At 49.9% G+C, this 14,224-nt stretch overlaps 1 protein-coding gene across 1 annotated transcript in view; it reads right to left on the bottom strand.

Annotated features, from left to right (window-relative positions):
- Positions 1-14,224, bottom strand: part of SMG6 (SMG6 nonsense mediated mRNA decay factor) — a 198,909-nt gene that overhangs the window by 88,371 nt on the left and 96,314 nt on the right. Inside the window, exon 13 of the mRNA XM_068976479.1 lies at positions 4,489-4,690. Coding sequence (XP_068832580.1) covers positions 4,489-4,690 — 202 coding nt within the window. The remainder of the gene's footprint in view (positions 1-4,488; positions 4,691-14,224) is intronic.

The raw sequence follows: 14,224 nt of genomic DNA on the forward strand, positions 1-14,224 counted from the left end.
TGGGTAAGATACTAAACCTCTTGAATTAAGGTGCCGAGTAGCCACTCATGAACTTAACATCACTTTCTCCTAGCTGGCTCTAATGTTCAATGTCTGTGATATTTCTGTCTACATGTAACCAGCTCCGCTCTGTTGCTTTGACCCTAAACCATACTTTTTATCTCATTTTTGAATAATCCCAACAGCCACCTGTTTTCTCAACTTCTTGTTCATCCCATGCCTGGGTTTTCTATTACAGTTTGTTTCTTTTAGGCAGAATATTAATCCTGAAGGATGTTCAGCAAATCAAAAAGATCAAGGGTGAAGCAAGTCTGGCAAAGGTAGCAAAGGCTATCCTCCTTGCAATGTACACGACATCAGAAGTTCCAAAAAGTCCTGCAGTAACAGCTTCTGTCTAATACTGTGTTACTCTAATTTACACAATTGTGGAACTTTTTTTCACCTAACTATTAAGAACCTATAAAACTAGAGTTACTTGGAATATGCTTGGGAAATACAGTTAATCGGTTAATGCCAAATCAGTGCTCCTTGAGCAATGTCTTCAGTGGGAAACTATCAATTCAATAAAATTTCAAGAGTTCCTCGTTAACTACAGACGCAAATTAACTTGTTTGCTTGTCACATCTTTGTGTATGCCACAAGTTATCTTCCAAACCAGGTGGGTGTTTGCCTTGTATGTCTGGATCTCTTTTGTTGTGTACACAGGAGTGGGGTAGGTCTGTCTGCTCAGTGAACACCTGTCTAGTGAACATCCAGGCTGGACCAAACGTGACCACACTCGACCAAGATGAAATTCTCACATTGCTGCTACAAAGCCCTTGAGATACTTTAAATTCCTTAGTCGTGAACACCAGAAGCTGGAGGAGATGTCTGTCTTCTTCAGGTATCCAAAAGGCTGAGAGTTCCTAAAGAGTCCCCCGTATCGATACTGACCTTCCAGGTCAGTGGTGGAGATGTCTCCTAAGAGCTGATCATCACTCTTTGCTCCTGTCTTGAGCCTCAGTTGTCTCTTTTATGAAATGAAGGTGCTAATACCTACTTGGCAGGCACTTTGTGTGGACTTAAATACTGGAGAGAAGTAGCTTGTCCAGGGACTGACACAAGAGATGTTCTTTTTCTCTGCCATGGAGAGAAAGAGAGAAAAGGGCAAAGGAAGGCATGTAGCGTCTTACACAGGGGAGCCAGGGAAGACCTCTCCAACCAAGGTGGCATCGAGAAGGGCGTGAGAGGGCAACACAGTGCTCTGGGGACAGGGTGCTCCAGGTTACGAGGAGAGCAAGTGCAAAGACCCTGAGTGTGCGGCTGGTCTGAGGAACAGCAAGGATGCCAACGTGACTAGGGCATACTGGGCACAAGCAGAGTAGCAGGAGCTGGACCAGAGAGTTCATAGAGAAGGGACATGATCTTACTGATGCTTTAAAGAGGTCGTTCTGGGCTTTCCAGGTGGTCTAGTGGTTAAGAATTCACCTGCTATATAGGAACATGAATCACGTTATGTTCCCCCTCTCTTGAACCTCTCTCCCAAACCAACACAATATTGTAAAGCAATTATCCTCCAAAAAAAACCACAAAGAATTCACCTGCCAACACAAGGGACATGGGTTCAAGGCCTGGGCCAGGAGGATCCCACATGCCACAGAGCAACAAAGCCCGTGCATTACAGCTACTGAGCCAGGGCTCCAGAGCCCGGGGACTGCAGTTACTGAAGCCCACGCACCTAGTGCCCGTGCTCCGCAGCAAGAGAAGCCACTGCAATGAGAAGCCTGCACACCGCAACTGGAGAGAGCTGGTGTGTGGCAACGAAGACCCAACACGACCAAATATAAAATAAATAAACAGACATAAAGAGCTCACTCCAGTGGCTGTGTTGGAAACAGACTGGAGAGCAGGAGGAGGGAGGAGCTAGAGAAACTAACCAGAAGGCATTTCACTGAATCAAACTGGGGTGCAGTGGTAAGAAAGCACTGTACGCGTTTATTTTGAAGGTAAAGAAGACTTGGATTGCTGACAGATTAGATATGGAGGTGTGAGAAGAGAGGAGCCAAGAATAACTCCAAGACTTTTGCCATGAGCAGCCCCAAAGTCAAACCTGCCATTTACCAAGATGAGAAGACTGAAGACAGATCAGGTTTGGAGGAGAAAGAAATTCAGAAGTCTGGATTTGAAGATGTTGTATTAAAAAATTTCACAGTCCTCGAAGTGGAGACTACCTTCAGATCACCTGAGTCTCAGCGAGCTGCGACCGCCCTGGGCAGCCTGTGATTCACGACCACAGGCTGAGGGCATGGACCACGGCCTTGCTGTTCTTCCTGCCAGTCATGTACTTACCACGTGCTGTTGTATATCATATACTGTATCATACACGTGTATCATGTGCTCACACTAAAGCTGGGAGAGGGATCTCCCTGGCAGTCCAGGGGTCAGGACTCTGCACTTCCGCTGCAGGAGGCACGGGTTCAGCTACTGGTGCGGGGAACAGATTCCACATGCCACACAGCGAAGGCTTAGCAAGTCTAAAGCTGGTTAGGACTCCTTCTGCGTTCTTTACTGAAAGACAGTTAACCCAAGAGCCAGTTTCCAAAATTACCCTCCAGAGTCAAGACCACCCGATGATCACAGAAGAACAGGACGTACTAGGAATCCCCTGGCCCAAGTCGTGGCTGCCCAGTTTCTCTTCCAACTCTTCCAACTGAACATCTTCCATAAAGTTTGCACTGTGTTAGCTGTCCTCAGCCTCACGCAACACAACTCCCCATTAGTACTCCCTCTGGAGACTAGAACAGCAGGACTTTATTCCAACTTTTTGCTGGAAAAATAGAAAATGAGTATTTCTCTAAAGAGAAAGGTTCTCACATTCCCAATATTAGTCATTAACTGCATTTAAACTCCATTGATATGTCAATGTCGAGACCTTTATCTGCTTATAGAAATTTAACCAAAGGGAATATATGAAATAAATTCTACTATAAGTAATCACTTCACTGATCATAGTAGTTCAAAAATTCAGGACAGTCCCTTGGTTCAAAAAAGCAAACACTGGTTAAAGAAATCTTTGCATAGAAATGAATACTAAGTGATCCTCAAACATGATTCCATTTAATAATACATTAAAAGATACAAATGAAAAAAGCAGATCACAGGGACCTCCCTAGTAGTCCAGTGGCTATAACTCTGCGCTTGCAATGCAGGGGGCCGGAGTTTGATCCCTGGTCAGGGAACTAGATCCCACATGCCCCAACTTAAGTTTCCTTATGCCACAACTAAGACCCAGCGCAGCCAAATAAATTTTTAAAAGCAGAGCACAAGTAACATGTATAATATGACCCCTAGTTGTGTTTAAAAAAAGTGTGTGTATATACTGGAAGTTAAATATGACTGTATATAATCAGCAAAAACAACAGTTGTATTACCACTGGGTAAAGGAGTTGTGGATACATTTTTTTCCTTTTTACTTGTCTACAAGGAACATAGGTCCTTTTTTCATAAAGATGAATTAAAAAAATTTACATTTAAAATAAAATCTCTCATATTTGCAGTTTACGTCTGGATTTTAACTTTTACTATCTGACATTAAAACGACATAAAAAATCTACCTGCCTCTCTATACATACTTCATCTAGCTCAAAAGCCTTCCTTCTGAGAAGCCACTTGTGGGACTGTCCCCAAAAGGCTCTCCCCTAGGGGACGTGACGCCAACAACTCAGCACAGGGGTCAGTCACAGGGATCCCCCGCTTGGCATAGGAGACCCCACTCCGGGGGTCTGTGGGCGCGACTTCCCCAGCCCAGCAACTGCTGCATGGGAATGGGAAGGAGAAAGGACGGCTCTACTCTCCACACCTGGCCGCAGCCCCAACTGTTAAGCAGAGACTAAGAGCTCCACAGTCCCCACCAGGGCAACAGGCAATGGGCTTTGTTTTCTATAAACAGACAGACAAGCAAAAAGTTCAGGTTAAAACGTGGTCCTCAGAGGAAGAAAAATAGAAACCAGGCAGCGGGGAATGCTTCATATTCCTAAAAGCTTTTTTGTAAGTTAACACATGGTGTCTGCTTCTCTCTAGTCACCTATTTATCACTCTCCTCCTTAGAGAAGGGAAAAAGCCCTGGCTGTTTTCCTAGTGCAGAGTTTTGTGGCTGGGGGGAAGGATGAAAGGGGGGAGGAAGGAGGGTGCCTTAAGCATGATGCAAACCATTTGGAGCTGAGTGAGAGCACTGCCAACACAAGCTGCACTATTTAAACAAGTGAGGAAATGATCGTATATACAACATGCCAGCGAGCGCACACACACACCAAAGGAAGTCGAGAGGGCTTTTTTTTTTTCAGGACACGGAGCTGGATGTCAGCGGCTAAAAGGTCGATATTTTCCCTTAACACCCTCCTCAATGACTTAATCATGTTCCGTTTGCACAGAAAACTTCCCAAGAATAAAAAAGTCTGGAGAATTGAGAGGAGGGGTGAATGGGGGAGGGATGTTTGGCCTGGGGCTGACCTTATCCGAGGTTTTCTCCACGTAGCAGGGGTCCTGAGGGGCAGCCAGCAAGGGGACAAAGCCCGAGAGAAGCCGATCCTCTTCCAAGATGAGGAGGGTGAGGTCATCGTCCGGGTCCTTGTACAGTGGCACCTCAGACTGATTCACCGCAGTCAGTATGTTACAGAAGTCAGCCAGTGTCGACCACACATCCACAGCAACCCTGCGAGAAAAGAGGGAAGACGAGAAGAGCAGCTCTAGAGAGGGACCAGTTCAAGCCGTCTAAGCACTTGTGGGCAGGGACGTGCTGTGGCAAATGCCGTCTACGACTGGCATCTGCCAGGAAATCTGACCAAAAGGGCTCGGAGACAAAACTGTGCCCGTGGCAGTAATCTGGTGGGTGTGTGTGCATCCATCTCGGCAAAGTTGAAATTGATTAGGGGGACGCTTTTAATCCTAACCAGAAAGGAAAAAGAATTTAGAGAATCAGTTGCCTAATGCAGGTCCTGTCACCTTTCCAGACAGTGTGCCTGAGACACTTACTCAAACATTCAAGACAACCAGTGCCTGAGGCGGCTCCCAGAATTCCCCTGCTCCTGTCCAGCCAAGTATATGCCACACTGACAGCAACACCATGCCAATCTCTCCTCCTCCTACACGGCCAGAGGGACTAGACACACCAGGCAACGAGTCAACTGGTTGCTGCCTCCCACCCCAGTCCCGTACAATGGTTTAGAGATCTCTTCCTATAGGTAAGGAGGAAAACAATTAAACACACCCAACAAAAACCTCATTCCTGGCCTGCCAAGATCCTCCTGGGAAGGAAAAGCCACCCATGCATTTCAGCAGGTGAACGACATCAGTACTATCTCGGCCACCACTCTCCCCCTTCTCTCCCACACAAGCGGAAGGTAACATACAGGGTGACCAACTCTTCTGGTTTGCCTGGGACTGTCCCAGTTTTAGCACTGAAAGTCCCAGGTCGCCAGAAACCCCTCAGTCTTGGGCAAAATGGATTGGCTGCTCACCCTAATTGTGTATCACCAGGTCCTGGTCGAACATGCTAAGAACTCCTGAAAAGGCAAAGTCCGGCTCACCCGTTTGAACTTCAGAGCCAAATTAGAAAAAGGAGGTTCACTTCTCTGTCACTGTCATTTGTCAAAACTCTCCTGTGGCTCACATCCCTGCTTTGGTGGGTGCTTAGGATCCTTAAGAGCTTTCTTTTTTCATCTGTATGGGACACAGCTCTAACAGTTAAACTGTGGTCAGATCCGGGACCTGCCAAGTTTTATAGGCCCTGGGCTGTACGGGTCTTGGCTTTCTTTTCCAGAAGACTACCTTAACCAGGGCGTCTGGAACAGGCAAGTGTCCTATGGATGCTAAGCTGTACTGTGAAAGGAGTTGCACAGAATAACAAAGAAAAGCTTTACAATGAGGCTCAAGAGATGGGGTGGCGAGAGGCAAGAAGCAGAAGAGAGCTGTAAGAGTGAGCTACATCCTGGAATCTTCCCAGAGGAGTCACTGCGCATGAGCCGATCTGCCAGGGAGGGGCCTCAGATCCCAGGAACGTGTTTCGCCCGGAGATGGGGAGCTTTTGGGAGATGGCAGAAGAGAGGGCATTCAAGAGCCATGGCACTGAAGGTGATGCTGGGGGAGAGAGTGGAGTGGAGGTGTGAGGACTCCTTGCCTGGATCCAGGTGGAAGGAGCCTGCACTGGTTTATTTACCGAAATCGCTGCACAAGGAAAAGGCCATGAAATGAAACATCTTGTTTTCAAGAGTGTCCTGGGAACCAGGCGGAACACAGCTCCATTAATCACACAACGGCACATAATCAACACACGTGTATCGCACAATGACTCGCCTCCCAGGCTTTGCCCAGGAACAAGAACGTGTTTAGGAAGAATCACTGGAGGGGTGAGAGCTTTCTAAAGCCTCTCTCTCTGCACAGACACCGACGACCGGACTCATTCACAAAGCTCCATCTTTTGGCTCGGCTGAGTTTGGCTGTCAGAAATGTTTAAATATGGAAAAAAATAAACAGTTGCAACACGTTTCTGTGCGGAGATCTGCCTGAGCCCCTTTGTGATGTAATGGGAAACGCGGCATTCAGGCTACCAGCTGTAGAATAAACAGAACTTGGAGGGTTAAAAGGAACTGAACTTTCCACGACCCCATCTGCAGAGAAGAAAATAATAAGAGGAATGATGCACTGCCCCACAGCTCTGATAGTTTATCCTCCGGTCCGGCTGCAGAGACAAGCACCGGATGTGATAGGGCCGCTCAGGGCCGCCTCCGAGGTTAGCGCTGCCCATGGGAGACGCACAGGGAGGCTCTTCCAGCTCCCCGCTTCCTCCCCCTGTGCCCTGCTGGCCACTTGAGCCCACTGCCTGAGTCTGATCCCACAGCAGTGGTGAGCTCTGGCCAACAGGCACTGCTCGGCTGCAGAGCAGCAATTTGGAAAATAAACAGGAAAGACGACAGCGAGAAGGAAGAAGGTGAAAAGTCTCCCAGCTGAATTCTTGGCTTGGGGGCCTTGGTTGGTGCTGTGCAGGTCAAGGCTACTTCAGGACGTACTTGGGGGCAGGGGGAGGTGGTGGTGGTGAGCAGCATCTAAAGCCAGGGAGAGGCGGCAGAAAATTACCCATGGCTGCCACAATGGGAGGCCCCACATCCCTCTCTCGTCCTCCCACCCCTACCATCTTGGATCCAAGACGAAGAAATATGTGGTACCATGTGGTTCTCATTACCATGCTCCCTGTCCCTAAGGCTCAGATAAACCAAAACGGACTCCTCCCAGAGGCTGCTGGCCACCATGAGGGACCCCTGCCCACATCTGCCTTTCGCCCATTACCACCCACCTTGTGCCCAAACCTGGAGACTCACTGCACAAATGCAGTGGATGGGAGGTCCTACCCTAGTATTGATTTATAAAGAGCAGCTGATGCCAAAAGACATAGGAAGTGTCCTGAGTTCCCAACTCAGAAATGTCAAGGGGCCCAAGGGGCCAAGCTAGACTGAACCAAGCAGAACCAAGGGAATAAATACACAAAATGCTCCAAGGAAAGGCCATTTCTGTCTGGATCCCTCCAAATGGGTGTGCAGGTCTAGTGGCTTCTTTCTTCCGATGCCGCAGTGGGGCTGCCCCAGACCACTGCATAGCTCATCGATAGTCCTCTCCCTCCTTGCTAAGCCCCACAAACACAACAACTGACCAGGCACCCACAGACCATACGGTGACTCCCCACAGAGGGTGGGGGAGAGGGGAGTGTCAGGAAACTAATACTAAAGGGAAGAAGTACTTCGAAAAACTAGGTGAGATGTCTGAACTCAAAGTTAAGATGTCTGCAATGGGATGAGGTAATTCCTGGAACCTGGGCAACGTCACCTCAGCTTACCCTGATCGGGCCTCTGGGCTGAGAGGTCAGTTCCGTGGGTGAACACAGGGCTTCCTGTCTGAGTAGAAGGGGAAAAGTTAGCCTTTTCCTGCTCTAGTCTTTATCCCAGCTGGGAGTGCCTTCCAACCTTCACCCTACTTCAGCCCTTGAATGCTAAGGATTCCAGGTTGGCCCGGGCCAAGGGGCCCGATGTCCAATTCTGATGGCTGTGAGGAACTTTACAGCACTCCCATTCTTCTAGAAACGCTTAGGAAATGACTCCCCAGGAGAGTTTCCAGACATGCTCAAGCCACCAGTGGTTCTAAATGGACCCTCTAGAGCGCTATCCGCTTGGGCAAATCCCTCTGGTTTGTTCTGGTCCCAGCTCATATTTGGAGAAAGCTCCCAGAGTCCAAAAAAATCTTCCCCCCAAACAGATGCAAGGCAGCCAGAGAACATGAAACTGCATGCGGGTCTGTTTATGGGCTTCAGAATGGTGGCAAGGGAGCCTCTCAGGCAGCTGTGATGTGACTGGTGAGCAGGGATCGGCGGCTGCAGGTTGACCCAGTGGTCCAACCCCACAGAACACGCCACACACCGGGAAAGTAGACCTCTGGCTGGAGTCTGAACACCAGATCCTAGCTTGGGACCGACCAGCGGTGGCTAGTTAGAGGTATGCACTCAGGACCACGGCTTGCTCACTTCCCTACAGACAGGCATTCACTTACTCCACCAGGAAAGGAAAAAAATAAGAGTTAATTTACTTTTTATTGCCTCAGAATTCCAAGGTTTAATGTAGCTGTCAGTTTGAGTGCGGTGCAGCTGCCGGCCGATACAATGCAGCCCAGGCCAGCCCAGGTGACTAGGGAAACACATTTCACAGAAATGAACCAACGCACACTCTTGGCCAGTTGTTTGGGGGGATACTGACTCAAGGAATCAGATTAACCCTTTGGGTTGGGGTTAGTTCTGCAAACAGCGTTTGAAAAGCAGCTTTGGTACAAGGATCTGAGAATCCTTGATCTCAGGTGGACCAGTGGGTTTCTGGTTTCTTCAATTTTGGCATTTCCTCATAAGACATGCCACTCAACTACAACGTGCTTGGAAAGATTCAGGTGTGAGGCAAGTTACACCACAGAGCTCTATCAAGCTCCTTCCTAAACTTCAGAAAGGAAGGCAGATCTGCTGGTTTTATAGGGAGCAGGTCAGGTATGAACTTTTCTGCTAACTCCACCCGAGGCCGGGACGACAGTTCAGAGAATGAGGACGAGGGCCCCACTGGGGCTCAGGCCATCCTTCTGGCAGGTCTGAGGAGGACAGAGGCCTCACACACCCCTTCATATTTTTACTGGGGGAACAGGCTGACTGGTGATTAATATCAAGTACAATGACCCCATGTTACAAGCCTGCAGGGGCCTGTGGAGGTGGCCATTTCCTGTGTAATACCAGCTTGTTTAAACACTAACATTCAAACGCCACAGCTGCAGAACAAACCCGGAAAGAGTTGAGTGAGAAGAAGCCCTGCATTGTGTTTTGGAGCTATGGAAGATCAGAGAAGCGGTACAGATGGGAAACGAGTTGGGTCTTTGGTTCCTGGAGTGAGGAGCTCTGGAAACACAGCTAAGATGGCACAGAAGCCAGGCACAAGAAAACTGAAAAAGAGATGGCCTGTGGACTACAGCCACAAAGGGGAAAGGCTAAAGGCCACAGCAAGAGAAATGCTCTTAAGATATGTTATATCCTCTTTTTCAAACTTGTTTGCTGATGGACCATCGTATTCTAGCCTACTACCCTCCACGCAGGGTTCCAAGCCCCACGGGAGCCCTGCAGGACCCCCCCACCCAACTGGAGGAAACTGGAGGAAATGAGCAGGTAACAGCAGAAACGGACCTGAGTGCAACAAGTCTGGTAGAGTCAAAAGAATAGTACCTGGGCTTGAATAGCTCGGTAAGCCCCTTGGAAAGCCAACTCTGTTCTCAGTGGGCTGAGGCTCCAGCTCTGGTCTCAGGCTAGGCAGCTCGGCAGGATGGGGCAGAGCCTGGGTGTGGGTGGGGGAGATCTACACAGCTCTCTCTGAGACTCGGGAACCACAGTGTATTTTCCAGATGCCACCGTGATATAAACAGGAGACGACGTTATCAGGGCTCTCACTGCTCTAGGAGTTAAGACATGGGCGGCCAGATACCATCCTCTGAGAACATCACTGTTTATTAGGTGACCATTGAGAACTACGAGACTCAGTTAAAGAAGATCCTTTCTGCCTTTCTAAGTCACACAAACAAGTCAACCTGGGCCCTTGGAAGAGTGCCCGCTGAAATTAATTCTGCCCAATAGGGCAAGATCAATCTGCAGTCCAGTCGCCCTGCACTTCTCCGAGAACATAAACTTCATGTTCTCAGCAGTGCAGCTGGAGCCCTATGGCCAACAGCAGGTCACGGTAACCTCATTCCAGGATTTCTCAAGTACCTCTCCTGTACCTCCCTCAACCTCTCTCTAGGTCAACGCCTTATTTGACTTCAGTTCTCCTAAGCTACGTTCAGACGTATGGCCTCGGTCGCATGACGATGGTGTGTTAAACCCATCAGCACTGTGTGTTTGGGAAAGAGTGGTCCCCAGGGGACCTCGACATCTCCATGGCCTGAGTGGAGTCCTCGGTGGCCTCCCTGGTGCGGATTCTCACGGTTCCGGCCTCTCTGAATTCTGAGCTGTAACCACTCCAACACGTCTTCTCAGTTTAGCACATACTGGACCCAAATAACCTCAGCCTGGAGCTGGAAAGTACTCTCCCGGGGTCAGCGGCTGTACCCTGCTGGGGTCAGACTGGAGCCTTGGGCCAACACCCCTTCCTCTCACAAGAAGTCCTGAGTGTGGGGGGGGGGGGGGGAGGCGGGGGACGGCGGCTCCTGCCGTGGGAGAGATCACGTGTGCCCCACACTCAGCACTTGGAGGAAGAGGAACCCCCTGGTGCCAGGCTAGAGTGCTGACGCCCCAACCCGGAGCCAGGGAGACTGGGTGGGGAGCCAGGGTAGCAAAGGGGCTTCCCACAGTCACCACCACTTCCTTCAGGGAAGTGCTGATGGACTAGTACTTAGTGACCTCCTAAAATGCCCTTCTGGGAAGACGTATTAAGCGTCTTTGAAGGGGTGCCGACTAGGCTTGGGATTAGTTCTTATTTCAGAGCTGCCCTAGGAGGGTGAGCGAACGAGCTTCTTTTTAACTCAGGAATGTCTATCTCGTCTACAGGGTCAGCACAGGCGGGCTCCCTGCGGAAATGAGCTTACTGCACGCTCCCTCCATGTCCCCATGTCTCCTGAGGTGGCGGCACCTCAGGGGGCTCCCTCCAGGTCATTTCCAGGATGCACAAGGCAAGCCATGGAAAAGCAGCAAGTCCAGGAATTTCTGGAGGTTTTTTTTTTTAACAGTACTCCAATCCAACAGTGTGATAAATGCATCCGAGCTACAATTAGGAAGATATATAGCATCAGAATGTGAAGGTCTGGGCAGCCTGGTGAAGCGCGGGCTCTCCAGAGCCCCGGCTATGTTTCCCATTATGTAACCCTGGTCATGGGCAGACAGCCAGACTCCAAATGAAAAAGAGACTCTGGCTTGGCACCGGTTCTATTTTCCTATCCTCATTCGGGGTCAGCGCAGTGTCATACAGCTGCAGAGAAAGCTCCGGGGATTAAACCTGGGAAAGCCTCCAAGACCAGGACCTGGGTTCAAGTACCAGCTGAAAGCAATAAACCAACTGCCACAGCTGGGCTAGGTTTGGATGTTCTCAAAGTCCCCTGACTCTTTCACTTACTGAGAACTAGAGATCAAGATGAGGGAAGATTTGGCTTTGGCGGAGCCTCTGAAATGAGGTAGGTTGTCCCACTGCCCTCGCCTTGCCAAAGGTCCTGGGATGCAAGGGGGCTACGCGTGGGTTCGCAGAAGCCCGTTGCTGTGCTCTTCTCCACCACCTGATGTTCACAATGCCTCATGCTCCCTGGGCAGAGTCAGGAATGGCTGGCCCTCCCCTCTCACGAAAGCTCTGGCACAGAATCCGTGCTCCCCACTCCTCCTCCAACCCCCAACATGTGAATGGCCCCTCCAAAGACTGTGATCTGTTCTGAACAGACCAAAGCACTCTACACTGCCTTTTACAGTGGCTCAAGGCAACTTTCCATACCCTGCTACAATCCTCCATACCCAAATCTCGGATACAAAGCCATCCCATTACAACTCCTAACGGACACGAACGGGAAGTCAACGTGCCCACGTGCCAACGCCAGCCTACTAAGTGCCACGTGTGCAAAGGCACAAATGGCTCTGAAGCCCTGCCCCTGTCACTCTGCAGCGTCGGGGAAGTCCTGTCACCATCAGAACAAGTGCTCCATATGTGCCTAAGTGGCTCCTGTGAGAAACAGGCAATGTGACCAGAAAGAAGGGGAATATGGGCCAAGAGGAGAGAACCAGGGAGATCTCATGATGTGCTTTAGAATTCCCCTGAGAAGGTGGAGGATGCTTCAAAGTGACTGACTGCGAGGAAAGATGGTAACACAATGAAAGGCAGACGGGGAATGAAAGAACAAGATTAAACAAGGGCCCAAATGTGTCGAGACAACGTGGGAGTAGGCATTTCTGGAGGAGAAGAAAACTGAAGTGCAGGCTTTCTGGCCACCTTAGTGTAGGATCAATGAGGAATCTGACTTTGCAGAAAACAAATGCGGGCATAGACTAATGAAAACGCGTGAAGGAGAGGTGTTAGGTGGAAGTGATTTCCTTCCTACTCTCTTGAGAACATTCCCAGACCTTCCAAAGTGAAGAGCAGCATAGGGACCTAGCGTGTCAGAGGGATTTCTGTTCTGACACCTACAGAACTATCTGGAGTATGTTATTCCTCACAGCCTTAAAAGAAAAAGGCTCCACAGTATGGAAGATCAGTGAATGGGAGATGTCATTTTGTAACCTAGAAAAGAACCACCAGACCCTGCCAATCCCTCAACTATAGCATCCATTCAGTGAATGTTAGGAGGTTATAGAGAAACCAGAAAGAAGGTAGGTAAATTCTTACTCCACTTTTCCACAGCTTGGATCTGAAGGCTATGAGGTGGGGTGATGATCAGACCAGGTCTGCTTTGTCCAGTGGCACCAGCCCTCAAACCACCGTACCTTGTGGTCAGGCCCTGGGATGGCGGGGCCCCTCCTCTATGCTTAAACTTGCATTCCAGAGACAACCAGCCACTGATTCTGACTGCAAAGACAGACAGTGCAGGAAGGACTCTATTCTCTACCACACTGACTTCTCCAGCCTAGTCTGGACTCATCAAAGAGTAAGTTAACAGCTACAGGAACTTGTTTACTAAGCAATGAGATTCACATTATTTGGTCAGATTTGCTATCCCTGTGAAGGAAAGTCTGGAAAGACTGAGCAAATCTGCTTCACACATCCCAGCCCTGTCTGCCTCTCTGTGGCCTTGGAGGTGAAGGCCAGTTGGGGGTGGACGCAGCCTGGACCACGTGCCCAGCTGCAGTCTGAGCCCTTGCCCAAAGATGGGCAGCAGCTCGCATGAGCCGGCAACGGTCCATTTGCTCCAGCATCCACAGAGAAAACAGACTCAGCACCTCGAGCAGATGAGGCCCAGCACTTCCTGTGTGAGCTTTCCATTTCCTCAGCCAAACAAAAGCCAAGGCGGTGGGAGAGGGAGGAGGGGTGAAGGGAGATGGGTCGCAGCAGAGAGGTTAGCCAGCCTGATAGCCAGGATATGGGGAAACGACCTGGGTTGACCATACCTAAGGCTGTGAGGTTGAGTGACCCAGGGAAGGCCCAAACTCCAGGAGCAGATGGTCTGCCTCCCCCCAGGCCAAGGGAAAGGGAGGAAGACACTGTGACCCTGCACATGCTCAGAAGCAGCGGCTTGAGATACTCGGTGAGCAAGAGTCCTTCCTTGTCAGTTTCCTTCCAGAACTACAAACTGCCTAGTCGGCATTGCAGATTAATGGCCTGAAAAGTCAGAGGCTGACATGTTAACTCTTCAGGGAATGCTGCTGAGAACCGGCTGCCCCAAGCCAGATCAGCCTGCTCCTTTGTGTGTCTGCAGCTGCCCAGCTCAGGGTTCAACTCTGGCTCATGGGGCCTCAGCCTGGAGTGCGTCCTGGAAACTTAAGAGGGTTCACAGCAAAGATGCAGAGATTTGTTTGGTGCTCTGAGCATCACCCACAGGGTTACAGAGCCAGAGTTGGGGGTCCTAGGAAAGGCAGGCTGAATGGTCCAGGGGTGGCTTCCTGGGGTGAGGAGCAAGGGAGAAATATGAGGAAGGAAAGGCAAAAAAGAATCAGACTCTCCAGTCCACACGGAAAGGTTGGTAACTGCTGGCCAGAAACCTCTGCGTGTCGCCT

The sequence above is a fragment of the Capricornis sumatraensis genome, chromosome 8, assembly GCF_032405125.1.
Source record: "Capricornis sumatraensis isolate serow.1 chromosome 8, serow.2, whole genome shotgun sequence".
In the NCBI taxonomy this organism is placed as follows: Eukaryota; Metazoa; Chordata; class Mammalia; order Artiodactyla; family Bovidae; genus Capricornis; species Capricornis sumatraensis.